General features: G+C 40.1%; 1 protein-coding gene across 1 annotated transcript in view; it reads right to left on the reverse strand.

Annotated features, from left to right (window-relative positions):
* LOC103382857 (zinc finger protein 800) overlaps positions 1 to 19,112 on the reverse strand; it is a 25,324-nt gene extending 6,212 nt beyond the window's left edge. Inside the window, exons 1-9 of the mRNA XM_025057765.1 lie at positions 17,088 to 19,112; positions 9,225 to 9,347; positions 7,614 to 7,953; positions 3,744 to 3,839; positions 2,489 to 2,632; positions 1,159 to 1,339; positions 889 to 1,078; positions 611 to 773; positions 113 to 486 (exon numbers count right to left, since the gene is read on the reverse strand). Coding sequence (XP_024913533.1) covers positions 113 to 486; positions 611 to 773; positions 889 to 1,078; positions 1,159 to 1,339; positions 2,489 to 2,632; positions 3,744 to 3,839; positions 7,614 to 7,953; positions 9,225 to 9,293 — 1,557 coding nt within the window. The 5' untranslated portion in view covers positions 9,294 to 9,347; positions 17,088 to 19,112. The remainder of the gene's footprint in view (positions 1 to 112; positions 487 to 610; positions 774 to 888; positions 1,079 to 1,158; positions 1,340 to 2,488; positions 2,633 to 3,743; positions 3,840 to 7,613; positions 7,954 to 9,224; positions 9,348 to 17,087) is intronic.
* Positions 19,113 to 23,987: the final 4,875 nt, after the last annotated feature.

Here is a 23,987-nt window from a genome sequence, read left to right on the forward strand (position 1 = left end):
ATATATATACATATATATATATATATATATATACATATATATATATATATTTAAAAAGGAAACATATTCATTCTATGACACTCTTAATACCACTGGTCTGCCCCCAACTGACCGGAGAACTGTAGTTTCTCTTGCAGAGAGTACAGCGACACGAGGCCACGTTGGCCTGTGGCTGTGGAGTCGAGGCCTGACTCTGAGGTTTGCCTTGGTTTTGGTTCACAGGTGTCGACTTGGGATTAGTAGTGGTGGGCTTCGAGCTGCTGCTGCTACGTTTCGGGGAGGAACTGCTGCTCTTCTTGGGAGGCGTCACCTCCCTGGATAGTGGTTGGCCTGGCCGTGGGCTGACGCTGGGCGTGCTGTTGTCCCTCCGCAGTCCACGATGCACTTCGTCAAAGTGTCGCCGCACGTTGGCTTTTGTGGCAAAGGTTTTGAAGCACACTGGGCAGGATTTCCCTGTAGGTGTGGTGAGAGTCCTGGGTCGACCTCCTTCATCAAAAAACAAGTAATATTTCAATTATTAAGTCAGCGAAGACAATACTGGTCTTTATCAGTTATACTCGTCAACTTTGAGCTGGGACACGTTCTCATCGTCCTTGACATAAACATCTACCTTTAACCATAGACAGCAGGCTTGTGGGCACTGTCCGTGTCTCTGTGAACTTCCGCAGTTCCTCCAATTTGGTCTGGTGCATTTTGCGGCAGTGACGCCTGATGCTGCGGCGCGAGTTGAAGTCCTGACCGCACAGGCAACAAGAGATTGTCACGTCCTCGACCTGATGAAGGAGAAAAATGACAGAAGTACAGATTGAGTAACCAGCTTGAAACAAAGTGAACAAAGAAGAAAAGCAATTTTGTTCTGGTTTGTTTTTCCCCCCCACAGTCACTGACCCCACTTGTTGACTCCTCATCTTCAGGTTGAGGCTGCTCTTCTTTTGTTTCCTCCTCAGCCTCCCATTTCCGCTGCCCCTGGCTGGGTCCTGGACTGCTGCGGCTCTCTGGTCCTCCACGCTGGCTCACCTGGTTGTTGTCTCCGCCTTCAGTCGGTTCTCCTTCCCAGGCTACTGGACTTGCTCTAGCACTGAGAATAAAAGGACACGTCGAATCGGTGAACTTGTAAGACAGCTTGATACACTGATCGCCATCAGTGAGAACACTGACCTGGTTGTACGTGATGGGTAACGAGCCAGCTCGTCTTCTGTGCTGAGATACTGGAACACAGCCTTGGTCGTTGTCTGAATGGGCTCCAGGCGGACCACGTAGTCTGACCGGTCCGATCTGGGATATATGGCATCCAGTAAATCCTTCATGGCTACGCTCTGTCTGTCATCACCACAGGAACCTAAAAAAAAAAACGAGGAAAGAAGGAGAGTTCCTAAGTGTTTATTTTAATAATTTGGTAATTTTTATGAAGTTACCGCTCAATAAATTCACAGCACTGTAACAGAGAAAATAGATACCATTCATTATTCACCTACCAACACGGTACAATTACAGGCACTAGTAATTGACTCTCTGTTGAGAAGAAATCAAGTCAGTGATGCAAAAAGGAGAACTTAATTAAAATCACAGGCTAACGTGGGGAAGATTGTGATAAGTAAGTTTGTTTTGGTGTTTTTTTGGCGATCATTAAAGTGGAGCAAACTGAGGAAAATATAATTGACTGCTTTAGATGAGGATTTTATTTTCTTTTGGAAAAGAGTGTCTGCAAGACTTTATCCTCACTGAGTCTCCGACCACTGAAAAGAGAAGAAAGATCTGGACAGATACTGTGGCTAATGAGAAGTAGATAAAACAGCCGCGGCGTCTGATCAAAGTCACTATCCGACACGTCATGAGAGGAGAGCGGAGCAGAAACTGTTCTGTGTCAGAGACTTGAATGACAGACTGAAGATGTAACAGTGTGCACGGGAGTTTATGTGTTTTAAAAAATGGAGTGTGACGAAGAAGAAAGAAGACTCCATACAGAGAGAAGGCAATAATAAGCAGGAGACAGTAACGTAGAAGACAAAATAGAAAGCTCTGTGTGGCAGAATATAAAATAAAATATTTTTTCTTTAAAATGCCTCAGGTAAGGCTGAAGTAATCAGTGACTCTCTACAGAGGTCAGTAAATATATTGCAGTATGTGCAGGAAGTTCATTTTTTTTGCATTTGCAGGTTCTCCGGATTCACATAAAGAACTGAACCAGAGCTTTGAGGCATTTGTGCTGCTGATGATTAAATACTAGTAAAAATACTTAAAAACAACAACATGTGCGGCTCAAACAGTGCGGTATTTACGATACTTAAACAAAATGAAAGTTAATACAGCCAGTCTTTTATGCCAGTATCGGTACCAAAGTACCAGTAAGTATTTGAAGGAATGATCAGACTTGTGCATTCCTAGTTTTAGCAGTATTTTGTTAGAACCAGTGACTGCAGGTATAAATATTCCTGACATGTTTGTATTTAATGTGATATATTACACACTAATAAGCGGCGCCACTTACCATCTGAGTCAGGCAGCCGTGACAGGCAGTAGTACTCCTTGTGTGTGATGAGGTTGGGCAGGCCTCTGAACAGGCTGCGGCACAGTTTACATTCAAAGATGGTGTCCACCTCCCTCAGCAGCATGTGTTTCAGCTGACTGGTACCTGCGGGACAGAGATAAGCAGCGCTGATTATCTGGGCCATACACCGTGTACCTACAGAATATTCTGAAATATCATTAAACCCCTGATCATAATCCTGATGATACAAAGAAGCCCTAAAACGAGCACCTGCGGCACGTAGCCCATCATGTTCCACTCGACAATATGCTGATGCCCTCAAAGCTCGGGGTTACCTTGACTATGAGAGACATGTTCTTTCATCTGAATTATGTTAGATTTCAACGACTTCAAGGCTCTCCTTCAACACAGGAGAATAGAGCGATATCAGGTGTATGTCTATGAGGAAGTTGACAGAGTAAAAGACGGCCATGCCTGTCTAATGTGATGTACGTTGCCTCCTTAATTTGGAATCTTGTTCAAAGGCGGCTGTCTAAAATAGATTTGCTGAGCTAACTCATACTTACACCCTCTCCATTGTTATACTTTCTAAGAAGAAAACTAATTACACATTGTTCATGTTAACATCTTATTTAAATATTCATTTATTTAATATTTAACTCATTGCATTCATTATTTAGTTATTTATTTTCAGCGTGGGTTTCCATTGGCGACACCATTCTCAGTAGTGGGCAGGGTAAATCAATTTGCGAGGACTCATTGACCCTAAGTGACATCCCAGTGCACCTGTCCTCACCAGAGCTCTTTGCGGTTTTATCAAATGCAGGCCTAAAGTCTTTGACATTAATCACAAGCTAATGAAATTAGCCCCAAAATCAGATTTGGCCACAGAGTTTTGTTTATGAAATATTTTCTGTATATCATATATCACAAATATTTCTATATATAACTCTATCCCTTATCCACTAGGGGGCAGAACAGATGTATCAGATCATATACAATAGTTTTAAAAAAAATCTATCATATTGATTAGCTATAGGTCTCAGAATTGTGTGGAGCAAATACTATACAAATGGTTTTATAGGGTTAATACTTCTGTGCATATACTCAGAGTAAATTTAGCAACAAGACAAATAGCAGCTGTAGTAAATCTGCTAAAAATAAAGTTGATGCAAAGCAAACTTTTCTCAACATTATTGTACCTATATGTATAGAGAGAACAGCACACACCAAAGAAGTTAACAGACACACAAACCTGAACGGAAGCATTCAATTATCTGCTGAATCCCAGACTTGGAGGTGTGCAGAGGCTGCTGGAGCAGTGGAGGATCCCCAGGCTCAGTACAGACACCTGGAAGAGGAACAAGAGACGAAGTAGAGACAGTCAGTGTTGAAGCAAAGCCAGCATCTGATTAGAGCAAAGCAAGACCGTGTCTGGGAAACAACGGCTCAACCTGGGAATTCCACAGACCTGGGAAGACGCACGGTACACTGCAGCTTGAAGTTTGAAGTTTGAAGGTTACGACACAAATTACAGAGTCAGACAATTACTGTACGTCTGTGTGAATCGCTACGACCTTATTACGGTGGTGTGGAGTGCATGTGTGCTCGTGCACACACGGAGGTCATTTGTCTTATCAGTTATTAAGTTCTTTCAAAGATGTAAACAGTCCTCACAATCAAATCAGTGACGCTGGTCCCCCCCGTGAGGTAGGACTGTGTTGGCAGGAACATGCTGACTGTGGGGTTTTTTTCTGCCCAGACTCACGTTGGTTCTGAGCCAGCACAGCATCTAATACCTGAGATTTGTTGTCACAAGGTGCCGCTCAGTCAGAAACACGACCCGGAGGGTTTTTATTAACGCATGTTTGAAAATGATTTTTTTTTAACCTTTGCTCCACCTCAATCACCAGAGACTGCAGGCTCAGCTGTAAAGAACAATCTGGATGATGTTGGGGATTTGAGGGTATGTCGGTCAATCTGCCCTGCTCTGATACGACCACACGTTCATTTGATTTAACTCTGGCTCGAGGCCAGAACAGCTGTTCCAGATTCATGTCCTACAGATAATTGATAGTGGCCACACAAAATAATATATTTTGTATTTGAACTGACAATTTTTAGTATTAATGGAGCCTGTAGAAACAGAGATTAAAAATAGAGATCACTCTTTATATAAGTCACGTGTCTCAAACTCAAGGCCCGTGGACCGAACGAGGCCCGTTCAGACGTTTTTGAGACATTGATCAATGCGTTGAGCCTGAACTCAAATCACAGAAGGTTTGTGTTATTTATGCTTTTCAGGCACTAATTAAAAGTGTGTGGGGAAACAATATTGAACACTACAGATGTCAGGTGTGTGTGAGAGAGAAGGAGACGGAGAAAACCACAGGGGGGTGGAGGGAGTCCTAAGATGTCTATTTTTAAAAATGATTATCTGTTCACTTTGGGTTGAGACAGACAAGCTTTACTCTTATAGCTTTAAATGCATAACACAACTGAGCAGAGGGCATCTAAATCATTATTGATGAATGGGGGGGCAACATTTAAAGAAGCTATCAATAGTTAAAAGTCAGGAGTGGCAATCTTTACAGCTTGTTACATTTGAATAACTTAAAAAATTGAGGACTTTAGCTTTACTTTGTACCACTGCGGTGTTTCAGAAGGAAAATCCCAGGAGCCCAGAGGAGACAGAATAAGACCAGTACAACAGTAGGCCAAGGACAAAGTGGAATCCCACAAACAAAGACGCAAAAATGTTACGACGATGAAGTTAAACAAGGATAACACGGTTGGAGTGTTCCACCGTCTGAAATAGATCGGTGTAAATAACTGTCAAAAATCTATAAACTCTCATTTAAATGTCTGTTGAGGTTTTGAATTCTGGATAGTCGTGAATTATTTAGACAAAATAAAATAAAGGGTGAAAACACAGAACCCACTTTGTTCATCAAAGATCAGACAACTGTTGAAAATCAGACTGAACTTTATAATCAAGTAAATACTGTTGGGAATAAATTATATTCTGACTTTTAATACAAGATGTTTGGATTCTAAACCAGTGAGAACTTCACCTGGAGTGGTGTAAAAATCAATCACTCAAGGGGCCGAAATTTAAAACAGTTTTTGAAACAAGTTTTGGGGCCAAACAGAATTAACATTAATACGTAACAGTCTAGCGCTGAGAGAATGATCTTATCAGATATTTTGCATTTGAACAGATTGCAACAACTATTTCCAAAAAAATACAAATAAAACAAAATTTAAAACAACCCACATGCATGTTAAACTCTGGTGGGCCACATAAAACGAGGTGCCGGGCTGGATTCAGCCCACGGGCTTTGAGTTTGACATGTGGTTTAGAAGATTTCTTTCACCATTTTAAATGTATCACTAAATAAAATGGTCAATTTAAAATGGAGAACAAAATCAGGATGGGTTTAAGTTTGTGGATTATTAATGAGACCAGTTCACAGCTCCTGGCCATGTGACTCGGCTGGATGTTCTTATTCATTACATTTCATATGTTTGTGGAAACACGCAAAAACAAGAGGTAAATGAACCCAAAGGCGAGAGACGAACAGCAGCAGGCACCGTGTCATCACCTCAATATCTCCAGTTTTATGTCTCCCATTATATCGACGTGAAAGTGAAAATGAGTAACAGGGGAGAGCATCGTTTCTGCAACACAAAAAAACATTTTACACAACTCCAAATAAAACACTGTCTAACTGACAGCTGTGACAAACATCCAGTGTTTGTTCAGCAATGAAAACACGCGCTTCAATTACAGCCAGCGCGCTGCAATTTATCCCACCCGGAAGACACACCAGTGTCGAAGGAAAAACGCTGCATTTGGCTAATTTATGACAACATTTATCACATTACCTGGGTCTGGTTTTTCATGACACCTTTTTTTTATATGCAATTTCATTCTGTTTGATATAATCTCCCAAAATGTATTCACTTCTGGTCTGATCATGTTACAGTGTCACACAGTTTAAGATCCACTTAACCTTAAACTGCTTAAGGATTGTTCCGATGCAGGTATCTTTGTACATTTACCACTTTTGGTTTGTGTGTGTTCTGCTGAGTAAGAGATAAATGAAAAGCAACACAATCAGAAGACAGGAAAACACACTCGGAGAGTTGCCTGTAGCTGTGAATGACGTCTGTGTCAGAGGTTTCAGCAGAGGCTGAGACCACGTATTAATGTGTGACAGAACATGTTTTTCCCCATAACCCATCCCCCTCCCCCGCTGCACCTCGGCCCAGGCAAACAGCTACTATTCCCAGTAGGCTGGGTGAGTGACCTGGTGACCTTCACAACCCTCCCTCCCTCCCTCATCGGCCTCAGGGTCGGAGATCATCCAATCAAAAACGTCTGTCAGCACAAAACAACTGTGTGTTTGGCAGAAAAGTTAGAAATGAACGCAAAATACTGAATACAGTATTGAACTGAAAAACCTGACGTCAATAAAATAATGTAAAGGGTTGTTCCCCAAAAGTCAAATTACATTTAAACCCATTCTCATCAGATACGTGGACAAAGAAAAATACTTTCAGAATTTACTGAATCGACTCTAAAATTCCACCATGAATGGTACCTTGTCAGACTGCAGATTCCTCCATGCCAAGGCTACTGATGCATACCACGCATACCATCACTGAGTACACTGTAATAGTAGTATTTGGACACAAAACATATTGTCCTCTGCAACAAATGTCTTTTAACTCGTAGGTGCTGGTTTGACTGCAGCTAAGGAGAACCACTATGTGCCATGTTGGTGGTGTGTGTTTAAGCACAAATGATTCCACCTTCTTCTGGACGCAGCTGCGGAGGAGGGATTGTGTTGTGTGTATTCGTGTGTGTGTGTGTACACAGTGAATCATGACACTATTTTTTATCACAAGGTCATGTCTTCAAATGAAAACTTGTTAAGAATCAAAAATGTCTCAAAGTATTCACGAGTATGTTATTTTCTTAAGTACACATTCACCAGAGTCAGGAACTTTTTTTTTTTTGCATCATGCATTCACCAGAGTCAGGAACTTTTTTTTACGTCTTAGAGACACTGCTTCGATGATCTGTGTTTTTTTCAGGATCTTAGACAAATGAACTGACCTGTGTTGTGACTAAAGCCTCCAGCTGTGACGTGCTGAAGCTGCTCCTCCGTCTGGCAGCTCTGGTCCCTGGTGGTACTGTTCCCGTGGTGCTGGGGTTCGGGCAGCAGAGGAGGAATGGGTTTCCACAGAAGCTTGGCCTGAGCAGCAGAGTCCCCCTTGTCCTGGACGTCCATTGGAGTTGACTCCTGGCCTCCATTCTCAGACTGAGCCGAATCCGAGGCCCTGAGCTCGGCTTGATCCGCGGACTGGGCTTCTTCATGGGGCTGCTCCGGTGTCGCCCGCTGCGTCTGAGATGGAGTCTGGTCTGCCTCCGTCTCTGTCTCTGTCTGACCACCAGTCTGTTGGAGCCCATCCAGACATACATAGAATTCAAGTTACAAAAAGCCAAAATAATTTGAGAAAACTGTATTGTTCTTTTGGTACGGTTCGAATGACAGTTGAAAATAACCCAGAATAACTGGTGTTACTGACGATGCAGCATCAGAGTCTAAATGTGTGCATGCAGCTGCCATGTCTCCTGGGCTACAGGGAAAATTAACTGCAGCGCTCCTCAGCAGATCAATGACTCCACATTCATTTGGACGAGTGTGAAGTGAGTGGACTTCTGTCTTTAAGTCCCCGGTCTCTTCGCCTCTACGGCCCACCAATTTATCCTTATCTCTGCGGAGCATTAGACAATTTCACCCATCAGACACATTAGAGCATCTCCACAGGACAAGTGGGTCACGAGGACACTGTGGGCGCTCCATTAGAAGAAAACAAACAAACAAACAGTCTTTTCCCCAGCGAGATCATTAGATCAACATTAAGCCAAAAAAAAAAACCTTGTCTGTGAAAAGACTTAACATCTCAATTCAGTTACTAATTTATCAAATATCTTTTGTTTGTGTTGCATTATCGTGTATATGGAAATATCTTTTGTTTGTGTTGCATTATCATGTACGTGTTTAGTCCAAACTAACATTACAAATAATTAATAAATTAAAATAATTAAAGAAAAAAAAATCAAGATTTTAAAACAAATAAATTAAAATAATTAAAGAAAAAAAATCAAGATTTTAAAACAACATGTATATACTGTATATATATATATATATATATAATTTTAACAGCATGTGAATGAACAACAGAGTTCATTTTAGCCAGTGACAAAAACATCAAAAACAATTGTTAATTATTATCATCTGACTCCTTTAAGACACAGCTACTACACAATGCGTATATTAGATTAAAGTCAATAGTTTGAGGCTAAGTGTCAGAATTTTTTATTGCGTTCATCAAAATATAAAACGTAGATATAAAAAAAATGTCCAAAATTTGGTATTAATGCCAAAATAGTGACACAAATATTAAACTGTGACATGAAACAGGTGCGTGGAGGTATTAAATCCCATAATATCATCAAATTTCATAATATACTTTTCACTTTCTTAATGTGCTAATTTGACCTTCTTTCTCAAACCTTTTTTTTTCTTTGAACTAATATGTTTATGTTGACCTGTTTTTCACATTATGGATGTTGTACGTCTATTTTTGTCTTTTGTCACACATGGAATCTGGAGGTGAAAGCCATGAATGGGAATTCAAATAATATCTCAGAATTACTGACTTTTTCCAGTACCTGTCTACGGAGACAGTGGGAGGTTTTCCTCCCAGACGACGTCTGGACCTTCACCATGCTGCCAAGACCGGCTGCTGCAGCACAGGTTCACTGCCAGCACACACCTGTCACCTGCAACAACACCAAACATGAGCCAATGACTGCACTCAGTGAAGCATTGTTACTGCACAATATACTTTGAAACACACAGGGCACATACTTCAACTTAATATTTGAAGTTTATTTTGATTTACTTGACCGACCGATGCCTAACTTGCTAAATAGTGTTGATATTAAAATTTAAAAACAGCACACAGCTGTGTACTAATAGTTCGTGTCAATCACTGTGTGCTGTATTTTACCGCACTGTGTTTATTCACTGTGGAGTGCTCAGAATGCCAGCGGAGCAAAAGCTGTGTCTAAATATAAAACACCACTAAATATTTTAAGATTTATGATAATGGTTCTCACAGTTTCGTACTCAGCCCCTGGTCGGTTCACCTAATGCTACCTGGATTATTACTCTGAATTACAACGGCTTTCTCCGTGTGCATTAAAATAAATACTCTGCCCTTCACCTACACTGTAGGTGATGCTAATGGATGTTTTGAAGATTGTACAGCTATGATCTTATTGCATCTTATTGCTTTCTCTGTAAATGTATGCAAAGGAGTACAAGAGTCACACATACATGCCCACAAACATATTCAGAAAAACAAAAGCTTGAACAACGACTAAAGGGGAAAAAAATTATGAAGAACAAGCATTATAGGCAGAAAAAAACGATATATTATGAAGAACAAGCATTATAGGCAGATAGTTAAAAAAACGATATTAGGTTTTTCATATGAAAAGCCAGCAAACATCACTACTGATAGAAACAAAAACCCTCAGCTAAAAGACTGCCCTTCGTTCATGATGATTGATTTATCCGAGTGATACCGCTGACTGATAAAGTAACAGTTAGTTACTGCCCTCTAGTGGGGGATTGAGTGCATAAATGCACCGGCTTCCAAAACAGTAGAGCCCTTGTATTTCTTCCAGATCTACTGTATATGTGCAGCTACATATCACAGAGAAAGAAAAAAATGTTTCCATTTTTAGTGCCTGTGTTTTTATGTTAAACATTGAGTTTAAAAGTATGTCTTATATGAAGGGACCATTAAATGTGAGGGCGGCATGCAATAGGTTTTTGTCTCGCGAAAGAAATGTTACACGAGTCCAGGACCGAACGTAATTTCCTGCCAGATGACAAGCGGATTGTAAAATTAATTTGGTTAGAAAATGTGACAGAAAAACTGAAAATGTTAAGTAACTTTAACTAAATCTATTTATATCATATATATTAATTTAGTATAGCTTTATTACGTTTCTACCTAAGCACCTAACCAGAGATATTTTAACCCCACTGAGAGTGACGAAAAAGTAGTTGACAGCACACTTTTTGCCAGCACAGGTATCATTGCGATTCCACCAATTGTCCATGAGAGGGAGACAAAGCTTTCACTTCAGGTGATTTTCATCTTCTTGTAATAGTGGTTTGTCCAGAGACCACAGACAAGACCATATACAGAATTCCCCAAAAACAACATGAACAGCTCTGGGACAGACACAGATCCAACTGTACCACGTGACAAGCACATCTCCCACCACTTAAGGACAAATGAGGACATCCGTGTCCTGCATATGTTTTTGGTCTACCAAATATTGATTGACCCCCAACGCTGTATAGCACTGAGTACTAAACCTAGTACTAAATAAAAATGATTATTTAAGAAAAACAAACAAACAAAAAACAGGTATGTCAGTGTATAATAAACCTTTTCGGTCATATTTTTTTTTCAATTTCTCTTTTCCATTTTCCCTGCAGTAAATGGTAACTTAACCTTACCAGGACTTCACACAATGGTCATAGCTAGGTGTTAGCTTGACTGATATTGACAATACTGTGACAGTCTAGCAGTCCCGTGGCTTCTGTTGAATTTGTCTGTATTTCACCATAATGCATGCTGGGAGTTAATGTAGCACCCAGTCATTCTCAACAGCAGGAAAATGAAAAAGTTAAAAAAAAAAAGTGGGTCAGTGCATTAAGATGAAACGCTGACAATGGTATCAAAACACATCTTTCCATTAATGGAAACATTCATATGTCACAACCAGAAAACTCAGTTTCCTCTGTCTGACAGTCTCCACTACAATGTTTAACATGGTTAACCATACAGAGCTTTTTTATCTAGTGACACTGAGACTTGGCATTAGGAAGGTGCAAATCCCCATCCTAACCTTACACCAGACTAATTTCTTTGTCAAGGAGTGTTTCATTAAAACCTGACAGGAAGGAGCTGGTTGGAGCTGACCCAGGCTTAAACGCCCCTGTGTGGACAATTGTTTAAAAACACATCAGGTACAAGACTTCCTGGATTCGTTTCAAAAGGAGTTACATTCAGTGCAGAGTTTCAAACGCCAACGCTTTTCAGCCACACACGGCTGATAACACATTCAAAACACAGACAAAAGGGAACGTCCCCTGTGTTTTTGTGGTAACATAATCAAGATTCTGTAGTACTGTAGTTCTGCTCTGACTAAGGTTTTTGGGCTTGTGATGAAAGTCATTCAGGAGAAGTAAATAAAATAACTGTTACATATAGCACAAAAGATATATTATTATATATTAGTCCAAAATTATATTAAATATAAACTATTGTTCTTCCATCAACCTAAAATAAATCTTTCACTACCAGGTAACGTCACCTTTTAACTTAAGCTACCATATGCTCTTGTGTGGTTCCCATGGAACAAATCGTAATTTGCATCAGAAACAGGCATTTCAGAAACACTTTGTTCTGCAGTTTGTTTGTTTTTTACCCAAAGGTGATATGGTACATCTCACAATAAATTCCACACTGAATTATGTTAATACAAAAGGGAGTGGGGGGTTATTTGTTAAAGTGTTTTTCATTTGGGACAACAAATTCTTGAATGCTCTTACAGAGGCAAATAATCTACTCCAGAAGAGCTGTACGTCAACCTTCTGGGAAACATCAGTGTCTTCTTTGTGTCTCAAAAAGAAATAGTTGCTTCTTTTCACAGCATGAACTGTGTATTTCTCAGAGCAGTGGCTCCTGCCTTGTCATAGTTGTTTCCGATGGATGCAAAGATGTTGTCTGACAGAAGCTCCTCCTAATGGAGACTTCTCCACACTCTCACATTACGCAGCCTGCTGACAGACACAGCAGTGACACTGGCTGACCACAAGAAGGAGAGCAACAACAACAGAGTCAATTGATAAAGTTACTTGGTACTTTAAAGGGTATTAAAAAATGAAAATAAAATATTCAACTCGGCGGTTCAGGAAAGAGAGCGCAAGATAGATATTACAGTTGAATTATCTCAAGTACAAGACTACTAGTACTCAATAGTAATTCTGTGTAGTGCATGTAGTGGTCTGGTAGTACTCAATAGTAATTCTGTGTAGTGTATGTAGTGGTCTGGTACGGTCTCAAGTTGGGTGCATTTCATAGGGCAACCTGTACAAAAACTTTTTTTACTGTGTCTAAGAAAAAGTGGAACAATATAACAGTTGCTAATTCACACTGCCTATGTTGTTAATACTGATCTCCTGCTTGTATTTACTCCCCTCAGTGCTTATCTAAGGTCCTGTTTACGAAACGACTACAGTAGCCTCCGGATACAACGCGTTTACACAGATCAGCCACAAATAAAATCTACATCTAAACTGTGCTGCAGAATATGATTCTAGTCTAACTAACACAGAATAATGTAAACAAACTCAAAAATGAAAAACAAAAAGGCAGAAATGGCTAACCTTAGCACACCAAATAGCTGAATTAGCTTCTACAGCACGGTCGGCCTAAGATTGCTCCAAACAAATCACCCTGTGCTCAGCTTTGGAGATTTCCAAAAAATAAAGAAATCTTGTATTTTGTATTTAAATGATCACTTGTGTGACTCTGTTAAGTCACCCTGGAGCAGGAAAACACAGAACGGTCTCTTCATATGTAAAGCCAGGGGTATGCATTAGTCGCAGTTAAACTGAACTTAAAGACACAAAAAGAAATCAAAACAAATCATGTGACTGACACATTCCAGATAATGGAAGAGCATGCCTAAATACACAAAGAGCAAAGGAAAAAACATGGAGCAACAAGAAGTTCGTACAAAGCATTCATTCAGTGTGGAGGCCAGCAGAAGTTTTGGAAACTGCATGGAATCTGTCTCCGCTGCAACATCATCAATAAAGCAACAAATGTGAACAATTAGGTAGGTGTTTTGTCTAATTGTCTTCTTTAATGTGATGATAATAAGAGTGTAGAAGTGTCTACATTTTAACTACATGTCAACAGTGGGTTTACATTAAGGGCTACAATTCCTGCATTGCAGCAAAGTTTTAGTTATTGAAATTATTCGTTTTTGTTTTTCTTTCAAAGTGCTTGTTGCGACACCCCTAACAGCAGGTGGCACTCCAGGCGACCACCTATGCCAAGACATAGCTCTGACCAATGATAACACCAGCTCTGGACATGTCTCCTCTATGGACATCTGTTAATCCAGTGTAGAGACAAACCACACAGCATGTTTTAACTTTACTAGACAAACTAGCTGGGAGTAAATGTGGAGATCTTAAGCGTCTGTAGCGAGAAATCAACTGATCTAACTCACTGTTGGTACGAATAAACCCCTGTGGAGTATTTTTACCCTTGTGGGAAAGGTGTGCACATGCATACACAGATGTGTGCACACACTCTCAGCATTACATTGGTAGCACACACACACACACATGCACAGCCACACAGGTTCACTACACACACACACACACGCACAGCCACACAGGTTCACTTTACAGTTACTACAAAAACAGAATCTAGTATTCTCGATAACACTGGTTCAGTTTGCCCAGATTTTAATGCACGTTAAAGTTTACGAGGCTTAAAATAATAATCTATTCCAAATTGCAATAATCTCCAAAACAAAACGGGAGACTTGTACCTTCAAATTAAATGCAGGCAGTGCATAAAACATGGTTGACTGGTAGAAATGTTTTTTTTTAAATGAAATGATAAAATAAATGCATTATATTCTATAGCTGAGTGGATACAGACCTACTCCACACTAAATACTCGTAGTTCTGAGAGAGGCATAATAGGCATTTTCAGACCAAGCTTAGCAGCACAGAGTTGCAGACTATGGTTAGTGAATCCACATCTCTGTTTAATTATTATAATTATTACTTAACTGCATGATTGGGCTCATTCAAGTTCAATTGCAACAGTTTTTTTCCTACTTAACTGACTTTCTTTTACTGACTTTACCATTTACCTGTCTTACTGACTGGTAATAACTGACAGCTTAATGGGTTTGGTGGTAGACTTGATGCGCACATTCTGTCTGACAATATGACTCAATGACTAACCACAACTGTGCAGCATCACAGCCGCTGAATCATATGCTGGAATTACACTCACACAGGGAGCAGCAATCATTTAGGTTAAACTAATAACTAATAACTGGGAAACAATCAAGACCCAGACCCAGACAAAGGAGTGTTCCATTAAGAAAGGCCCTGAGGTTTCAACAGGACAATTGAGTCAAGAAACAACAGGACATGTGAGGTATTAAAAACATGCCGGAACTTTTGTTTTTGCCCCACATTTGTCTTGTGATTTGCAACCCACATTATTTCGTACAAACCAACACAGATGGCCCAGATATTCATTCATATTTCTTCTCAAGGTTAAACTGACCATCAGCTACCTGTGGTGTTAGTGGACGGGACTATCCCAAGCGGTTTAGTTCACAAAGAATGAATGAAAAACACACTTCAGCAGATTTGAGTCACCAGGGTTCTGTGGGAGTTCAATGATCTAACAAGTTGTGTCTTATTTTGGGAATAGAAAAGTCAGTAACCAAGAAGTAAGTAGTGGCAGGTTACAGAAATAATGTATGATTCATTGATCAAACATCATCAGTATACATCTCACCATAAAACACTTGTCTAGGTCACAAAACGTAAGGTGAAGAATGTTCTGGGCAAGAATAGAATTGCATTTTTTTATTTGGGTTTAAATTTCAGCACAGGTTTTGTTGTGACATTGAGAGAAGAAACCAACTTGGTAAAATGTTTACAAGGTCTATTTCTTTATACTAGGTGGATAATAATTGATCCTGAAGCCTGGTGTTTTTATGAAAAGAAGTTTTGTCCAAGATTACAGTCCCATAAAATAATGTTGTTTGGCTCAATTCATGGACAAGTGCATTCAAATTCCTGGATGCTCCCTGTGGCAGAAGTAAATTATATACAGTTTGTTTATAAACACTAGAAAAAGATTTCTGGTTACTGAAGCCATTGAATGTGGTTGTCAAATGCTAACATGTACATTAACATGTTTTCGACATAATTCAACAAAAAAAAGCTCGATTCTGTGTAAATTTAATGCACAGACTGACACATAAATACATCTATAACACTGTCCTTCAGCCCTATTTCTACTATGGTTGATTTTAAGAGTGTCTATTGTGAAAGAAGGCGTGTGAAGTCCAGTAACTGGACCTGACACCATGTGGCCAAACGCGCAACGGCGACGGATCAAACATTTCTGGATTAAACAAAAAACAAAACGACATGGTTTATTTACAAACTGCAAACGCGTGGCGCGCCGTGCGTGAGACAAAACGCGTCCATCCAGTAGTCAGAACCACGGTCCTGCCTTCTGCTCGGTGCTGCTGATAAAAGCCTAACGGTCGTGTGATCACAGTCCAGTGAGGAGACGGTTATGAACACATGAGCGACTCCACAGCAGCCACATGGACTGAGCACCATGAGGGGCGGACAGGACGGATAAAGTCCTCTCCGACCGGCCTGTCGAGCCCTACTGGGGGAGTCTAAGAGTGTGTTTTCGCATCCACTTACGCATCCGAGGCTGCCTGCTGAAAATACATAACCATCGCGTATGTACTGCGCCGCCGTCTTCCGCGTTTGACACAGAATCTCACAGAAGTCGGTGCACGGCAGGAGCCAGTGGAAGCGCACGGCGATTGTTGCCGCCCGAGTCCGTGTCTATTGGTTCCCTTTCAGCTGGGGCAGCGTCAGCACAACACACACACACAGTCTCCATTTGCAACTCCATCGCCCCCCATGGGCGTGCGAGGCCGCGGGTTGTGACGCAAATGGCACTGGGTTATTTGCAAATGACATATCTTCCCAGTTCAGTGTCGCCGCCACAAGGACTGGTCCAAATCAGATCTAACAGAGAGATTGATCCATCCTGATGCTGGCTGACTGCTAGATACGGGCGGATAAGCAGTTTGCTCTACCGGGATGCGGTTGCATAAGTCGGGAAACTTGATAAAATGTGCACGGAGCGAGTCGGATCCGTGGATGGTGTTTGGTGTTTGTTTCGATCCGATCGTGATGGCCTGCACGGTGAAGCTCTGCGCACGATCGCTCCTCCACTTTTTGGCCACAGGAGGAACCAAGCAGAGCGCTGTGCTCTAGGAAACCGAGTGGCCTCGCTGAGGTGGATGAGTGGTGGCCAGCGCTAGGACGCATGCACGCAGCTGACGGGGGGAAAGACAGGACAGCCAGAGTGGAACTTGGGACCGCATTCACGAGGCCATAAAGGGCCCACATGAACACTATTGTGTGCTTTTTTATCCATGACTCCCCAAGTATTTACAAAAGGTTGGCCAACACACACAAAATAATCGCGGCGAAATGGTGGCGGCGGTTTCAACAGCAGCTGCTGCCACCGTGCTCTGCGCAAAAGCAGCAACACAATCATTGCGCAGCGCCGGACTTCCCCCAGTTTTGTGCAAACTATGTGTTTGGTTCCAAAAGAGTTTTATTTATTTTACCTCTTTCACGCTGTCCGCGTCTGGCAAAGCGGAGAAACCAGAGCGCAGGGCAGTCGCCGTTCTCATGGCACGATTTGCATCGCCTCTATTATTCCCGAAAATCTCCTTTTACACGGTTATATTGTCACAGCAAAAACGTCACTATTTTGAGCAACAAAGGGTCAGCTTAACTCGATCAAAGGAAAAGGCTGAGAATAAAGTGCACCTTTCACGCCGTTAAAGAAGAGGCCCCTCGTAACGATTGCAGCGTGGAGGGCTGAGTGCGGCGTAAAAACGAGCTAACCTGAATAAAATACACACAAAGACAAGGTGCAACACTCACATCAATACGTCCATCACCACTCTGGTACTAACATCAAAACATCCACGCTCATCTGGAGTAGAATAAATCCGTAAGGGATGGCATTATTGAGAACGTTAAACGCTGCGTTTTGCGGCTCCGTGCCACCTTTTCCAAGAAGCAGCTTGGCGCACAGGACCGGTGACCCTTCCATCTTTGCGCGTCCTTCCACCGAGCGAAATCGTGATTTATCTCGCGTTTGACGGTTTATTGGTAATCAGAACACATTGAGGCAGGCGATTTCATCTTTAGGGGCCTAGGCGCTGTATGTAAAGCTTGCTACGAGTCTCTGGAAGTGTTCCTCTCCCCACCGCGGCCAAGCAGAAACAAGAGGGCGATGACGCCATTTTCTGCAAAAACAACCACGCTCGGGAAAGCCAACGCGAAGGTGGTTTAGCCCGCTCCGCAGCCCTCCAGCCTCACTAAACCGTGTTTAAAACCGAACCTTACCTTAGATCTCTAGGATGGGTGGTGTGACGGTGGGTTTAAGGGGTTTTGACGGCACCGAAGCGGCGTGTTCGCTTCAGGAGAGCGTTTATTCCGCCTGCCAGCGTCCCCGGCTCACTCTGAACAAGTTCCTCTGCGAGCCGCTGTCTTTGTGCACCCAGAGGAGCCTCTCGGCATAAAACCTAGCCAGTCTCTGCGCAAAGGTGCACCCTCTATGTCCATGTTCGGCAGGAAAATGTCGTCAATTCAGGCCGACATCGCCTCAAATGAGCAGCGTTTGGCATGTTTTAGCTAAACAAAGTTATATATGGGCCCAAATATTTACCAAACAGCCACAGCAGAGCTAATTTTTACACCAAAACGCGCAACCGTGTGAGTAGAGAGCTCTCCACAAGAGTCCACGACGCAGGCGTAAAATGAAGTAAAGAGAGGTCGCACCTCATCCAAAAGTTAATGCACAGGACAAAATACACATTTGTGAAATGTATTTTAAATTCATTAATAGAGTAATACATGAATCGACTATGTTTTTTGGGGGGGAAATAACTTGTCTTACATTGCAAATATTGTTCTCTGGCTATAAATGACCACTATTAGTTGTTATTATTTAAAAATCGTTTGAAGAACAGAATAAGCTACTGCACCACAAGTGATTTACTGTATGATATTGGTGTGGGAATAGTTCGTTATATCCCTGTTTAAACTTTGGAAAGGAGCAAAACGTAACAAAATCAATTATTCGTCATAGAATGACAAATACACAACCAAAATAATAACTTTTACATTTATTAAAATTGTAATTGACTCCAAATCGCGTTTGATCTCACGAGAACTTAAACCCGGACGATATTAAATCAATAACCGTCTTTGTAGGAAAATGCCATAGTAAATATAACTTTGAATTCTATTCAATCTAGAAGATGTACTCACCTCAACACGCATATTGAAATTTTAAAATATTCCTTGTTTGGAAGTAAAGTTTAATACGCAGTGTCCCATTACGTTAATTGTCAAAAGCATACCAAGTTAGCAGGTTAGCTGACTGATTTATACTAGTTATTTTTTGGTAATTGGTTGACTGTAAACACCAACTTGCACTTTTAAAACAAACCACATTATGTTGCAGAAATGCAGTTATGAACGTTTGTATTACGTAATGCCACCAATTTAGAAATAATTAGGTTTACTGACCTTCAGGCATAACGATATTAGCATAAACATATGTGACGTCATATAGAAAAAAGAAATTTACCCTTTTCCGAGACCTCACGATTCTTCTGTCCGTTAAATTTAATTTTAAGTAATGTAAACTTAAGTTATCACAAAATATTCTGGTTAGGTTGATGAAATAAAAAGTTTATGAATTCATCAAACTCCTCTAACTTGGCTCAGCATCTGTGTGATATTAAGCTAATTAGCGCCAGCTGCTGGTTTCCTGTTAAAATTAACTTGTATGAACGTGTTTATATACTGTATGTGGGAAAAGGTGTTCAGCGGTTATGATGAAGTAGGAAGCTGTTCTGCTTTGAAAACTTCAACAAAACATTATGTCTTAGAGAACCAAAAGTACCAAAACTGAAATTAAAATTTTGAAATACAAATTAAATGTCCTGAAGTTTTAATTTAATTCAAAGTTGAAAAAAATATATAAACACACACATGTATTTAATATAACTATTGAATGGTTATACTCATATTAACTTTGACTGTAATATAACTATTGAATGGTTATACTCATCTTATATTAACTTTGACTGGGGATTTGAGTTGTTATATTTTAAATGTGATAGCAAAAATTAAAAATAAAATAGAAAAAAACAAGGATCCCAAGCCTGGAAGTTATCATATGGAAGGAAGTGATGATATTATTTAGAAGTGTATCATTTAGCTGACAGAGGTAGAAAACCTGAAACCTTTTGAAAGAAAACTTGTAATAAGTCTAAAGAGGATTTTACAACCCACGGTGCATGGACCACTAGGGGTACACAAGGGCCCTGAAGGAAGTACATGGATTTATTTACTGAGGGTTCTTCCCTAGTCTATTGCTGTATTGAATGTACCTGAGGTACACCTGATGTTATATAGTTTTCAATCCCTTCGTGATAGTTGACAAAAGTCAAACTTTAACCTGTTAAATTTTATTACCAAATATTTGTTAATCTTGCACAATTTTTTGGGAACACCCTGGGCAGTTCAGTCCATCACAAGGCCTCATTCACACTCCCATTCATACCTTTGGCCACACACAGGTGTAAATGGTAAAAGAGTAGCTTGTTCATCAGTTAGAAAAAAACAGTAGTAACTGATGGTTTTCCACTATGGAGCTTGTACATTTTCCCCATGCATTTTTTTCCCTTTTCCTCCAACGTCCAAAAACATGTAGAATTATATCACATTTTTCAGCATTAAATGACCTCAGGTCAGTGTGAATGGTTGTTTGTCTCTACTGTACAGTATATGTGGCCCAGTGATGAAACTGTCAAGAGTGTACCTTGGTGTACCCTCAACCAATGACTGTAAGGATTGAGCCTAGAGGTCTCCTCTGTGACCCTGAAAGGGATTAAGCCGGAAAAGATGAATGCAATTTTACCCCAACATTCTGATGTACGGAGGAAGTTCTATCAGGAAACACATTCAGTTTGATATATGTGTCAACTCAACAAAGCAGACAAGAAAGACAGGATAAAGGTGAAAAGTACACCACGGTACTCCTTAATCTGGAGCCAATTAAAGTACAAAAATAAAAATATATCAAGGGTTTGTTTTACCACAATCACATACTACGGTGTAAACCGTAGACATCGCATATTGATGACCTGCCTGAAACACAGTAGCAGCAGACTGCACAGTGAGAAGTGGAGCGTCAGAGTGTCTTCTCTAGTTATTTTGATTTTCTTGTTAATCAATAAAGCCTTTCCTAACGTGAAACATGAACTCTTAAGTAACTTTGACTTAAGTCCAAAAACAAACAACACAGTAAAATGATTTTAAATATTTGGCTAAGGTTGAGCTATTTCTGGACAAACTTTCATGTGGACAAATTTACAGTGTTTCTGCCAAATTTAATAATAATAATAATAGAGTCCCTTATCCATCCTATAATGGGGAAACTTACAGCGTAAGAAACCGACACAGGCTGCCATTACATATGTGGTTGCAACTGACAAGCTGCCACATCAGAGCTATGTTCTATGTTTAAGCTAGCTATTTTACTGTAAGCTAGGTATTCTACTATTAAGAAAAAAAGGTAATATTTTGTGTATATTTGACTTACCTTTTCAAATTTGTGGATTTCACTAATAGTTTCATTTTTTTGCTATACTTTAGCTACTTTAAGGCTTCCCTAGTATGGCAACTTTGAGCTAGCTTTTAGCATTTTGGCTAACACCAGAGATTATTGTGGCTATTTATTTATTTTTGGCTAACACCAGAGATTATTGTGGCTGTTTATTTATGTATTAATTATTTGGTTTGTTTGTTTGTCTGTTTTAAACCAACCGTCTTGTAGCAATATTTCCTTCAATTCCATTGTCAAAAACAATTTAAAGTTGGACTTCGTATGTGTGCCCTATGTTACTGAACATTCACTTTACTGAGGAACAGGCAAAATTTTGGACAGCACTTTAATGAACTGTGGAAAAAAAATCCCCTTCTCCTTAGAAGATATCTCAAAGCAAATCTATTAAAGAAAATCACTAAACTCGTTCTATGCAAAGTGGCCATAAAGTGTGGTTGTTGGGGGGGAAATTTATAATCCCTGCCAGCTCTTTCCTTTAGGCTCACGAGAGCTCTCAACAAAAGGTGCCCACCACTATCGCCCATACACAATTAACTAAAGCACCAGCATTATTCCATTATCATAAGAATGCTGTTTGCAATAGGGAGGGGGGGGGGGGGCTCCATGGAGGTGGCCGAGTGCAGCCCAGCGCTTTTATCTTCTCAGTTACATACAGGCTGCATTTATCACGCCACACGGTGACATGTTTGGACACTTTCTGAGCACGACAAATAATTTGTTTGCGATAGTCATTCAAAGGACTTGTTTGTTATTATAGTACGGAGATAACAACTGGTGCTTGTTCTAAAGAGACTAATGGAAATGTCAAGGGTAAAAAAAAAGTGTCAAAAACATTGAATTAATAATTAAAGTGAAGAAGACTAATTATAATAATAAACAATAAATCCAATTAAAAACGTATTAGCCTACCTACCTATTTATTCAGCCAAATCACAACACAAAATGTGTTTCCGTAGTCATGCTCTGAACCGGAGGTCCTCAACAGGTGGTCTGTGACCCCTAGGGGGTTCGTGGAGGTACTGCAAGAAAGAATGTAATTTGCCAAATTAGACAATTATGATAGATTATATTTGTAAATAACTATTAAAAAATCATATCATATATTGTATTATCTTTGACTAGCTTGTACTTTTTAGTATGCAAAATTTAGTATAATTAAAATATAATATATATATAAAAAATACAATACAAAAGAACAGTATTTGTACTTTAATTCAAGTGCTGCTCAACACACAGTGTCATGATGTGGGGGGGACTTTTTTTTTTTTAAACTGCCTGCTGTCATTTTGGTTTATTCAAGTGAAAGGTACCACTGAGAGCAGTGGGTAGAATGTGCCTGCTGGATGTCATGCTCAGATAAATCTAATTGAATGTCGTTATTTGTCTGGAGAGCAGTAATGGATGGCAGCGGAGGGAACCATCTGTACATGTGACTAAAGTTACTGCTGCAGCTCTGTAGCAGCAACATCATTGTAATTTTAGAATTTACTCACCAGGTTGAAGCCCTTGTACCCTGAGCCCTTCATCAACACACTGCCATAATTAGTTTCCTGCACTTGTTAAATCAAATGTTCTAACGGTCATGTTCACAGTGAGGCCACATACTTTCTTAATAGACTTTAAACTCATCCGTTAATATTTTTTAAAGCCTATGTGACTAATTAACAGGTTTACTCCTCTCTAATGAGATGCATTCTGAACACCAGCTCGTTTTCATGCAGATTAACAATCGTTTCCTCTACAATGTCCGAAACAAAGGGAAGGCATGTGGTTTATGGATGAAGTGATTCCAGTCTTTAGAAGCTGGTGTTCATATAACTGGGATGGGACAACACCTGTTTCCAGTAGGGCCAGATTTAATAAAGTAAGGCCCGAGAGCCAACTGCTCTTTTTCGTGATACATTTGAGTATAACTACGTTTATACAAATAAACTGGGCTCTAATGGATTTATTTAGCTCGAGGAATCTGCCTTCCATAATGGGTTAGGTTAATTAATCCAAGTCACAGAGGTTTGGACATGTTTTTAGACAGGATTTTAACTGTCCAAATGCTCTAGTTACACATCACTGAAAATCCCCCCTCTGTAAAAAAAAAAAAAACAGGTCTACTTTTCACTTACAGTATAAGGCTCCTTTAAAAAAATCCTTACAAATACAAAGAGCTTGAATTGCTTTTAGCCTAAAAAAACCCCAATATAACTAGAAATTTATTTAATTATTGAAGAACCAAAACAAACAAACAACAAATGTTTGAATGCACTAGCACCTAACAGTTAACCAAAATTGCTATAAACGGAGGTACAAAGTAACCTTGCAAAGAAGCTATCTAAAAAAAATCCCCAATATTTACTTTTTGTCTATTTAGAAAGTCGCTGTAATTTTTTTCCCTGCCGTTTTCCTTCAATCTGTTGCAGTATCTGTTTCCACAATAGTGACCCAGAAAACCAGTGAACAGAAAAAGTACATGGGATGACCACTACTGCAAATCCATCCACACACATCTTATGAGAAACACCCCACAGTGCAACACCAAACACAAATGTTACAAAAGTATTTGTAAGAAAATATAGAGATCTTCAATTTCCAATCTACTTACTCAGACAATGTGGGCCTGTCTAGCTGAATACAGTGATGTTATACTTGCAGGAATTGAAGAAAGACAGTACACGAAGATCTTCCTCCACAGCTGTCTTTTTTGTAACCAACTCACCTAGTGGAGGAGTATGTAATTGTTCTGCCTGTCATGGCAAACAAAGACAAATTATTAGCAGTAAAAAATGAATTTCGCTGTCCCATAATTGATTTTGTGTACCAT

Source organism: Cynoglossus semilaevis, chromosome 8 (assembly GCF_000523025.1).
Source record: "Cynoglossus semilaevis isolate Cse_v1.0 chromosome 8, Cse_v1.0, whole genome shotgun sequence".
Classification (NCBI taxonomy): Eukaryota; Metazoa; Chordata; class Actinopteri; order Pleuronectiformes; family Cynoglossidae; genus Cynoglossus; species Cynoglossus semilaevis.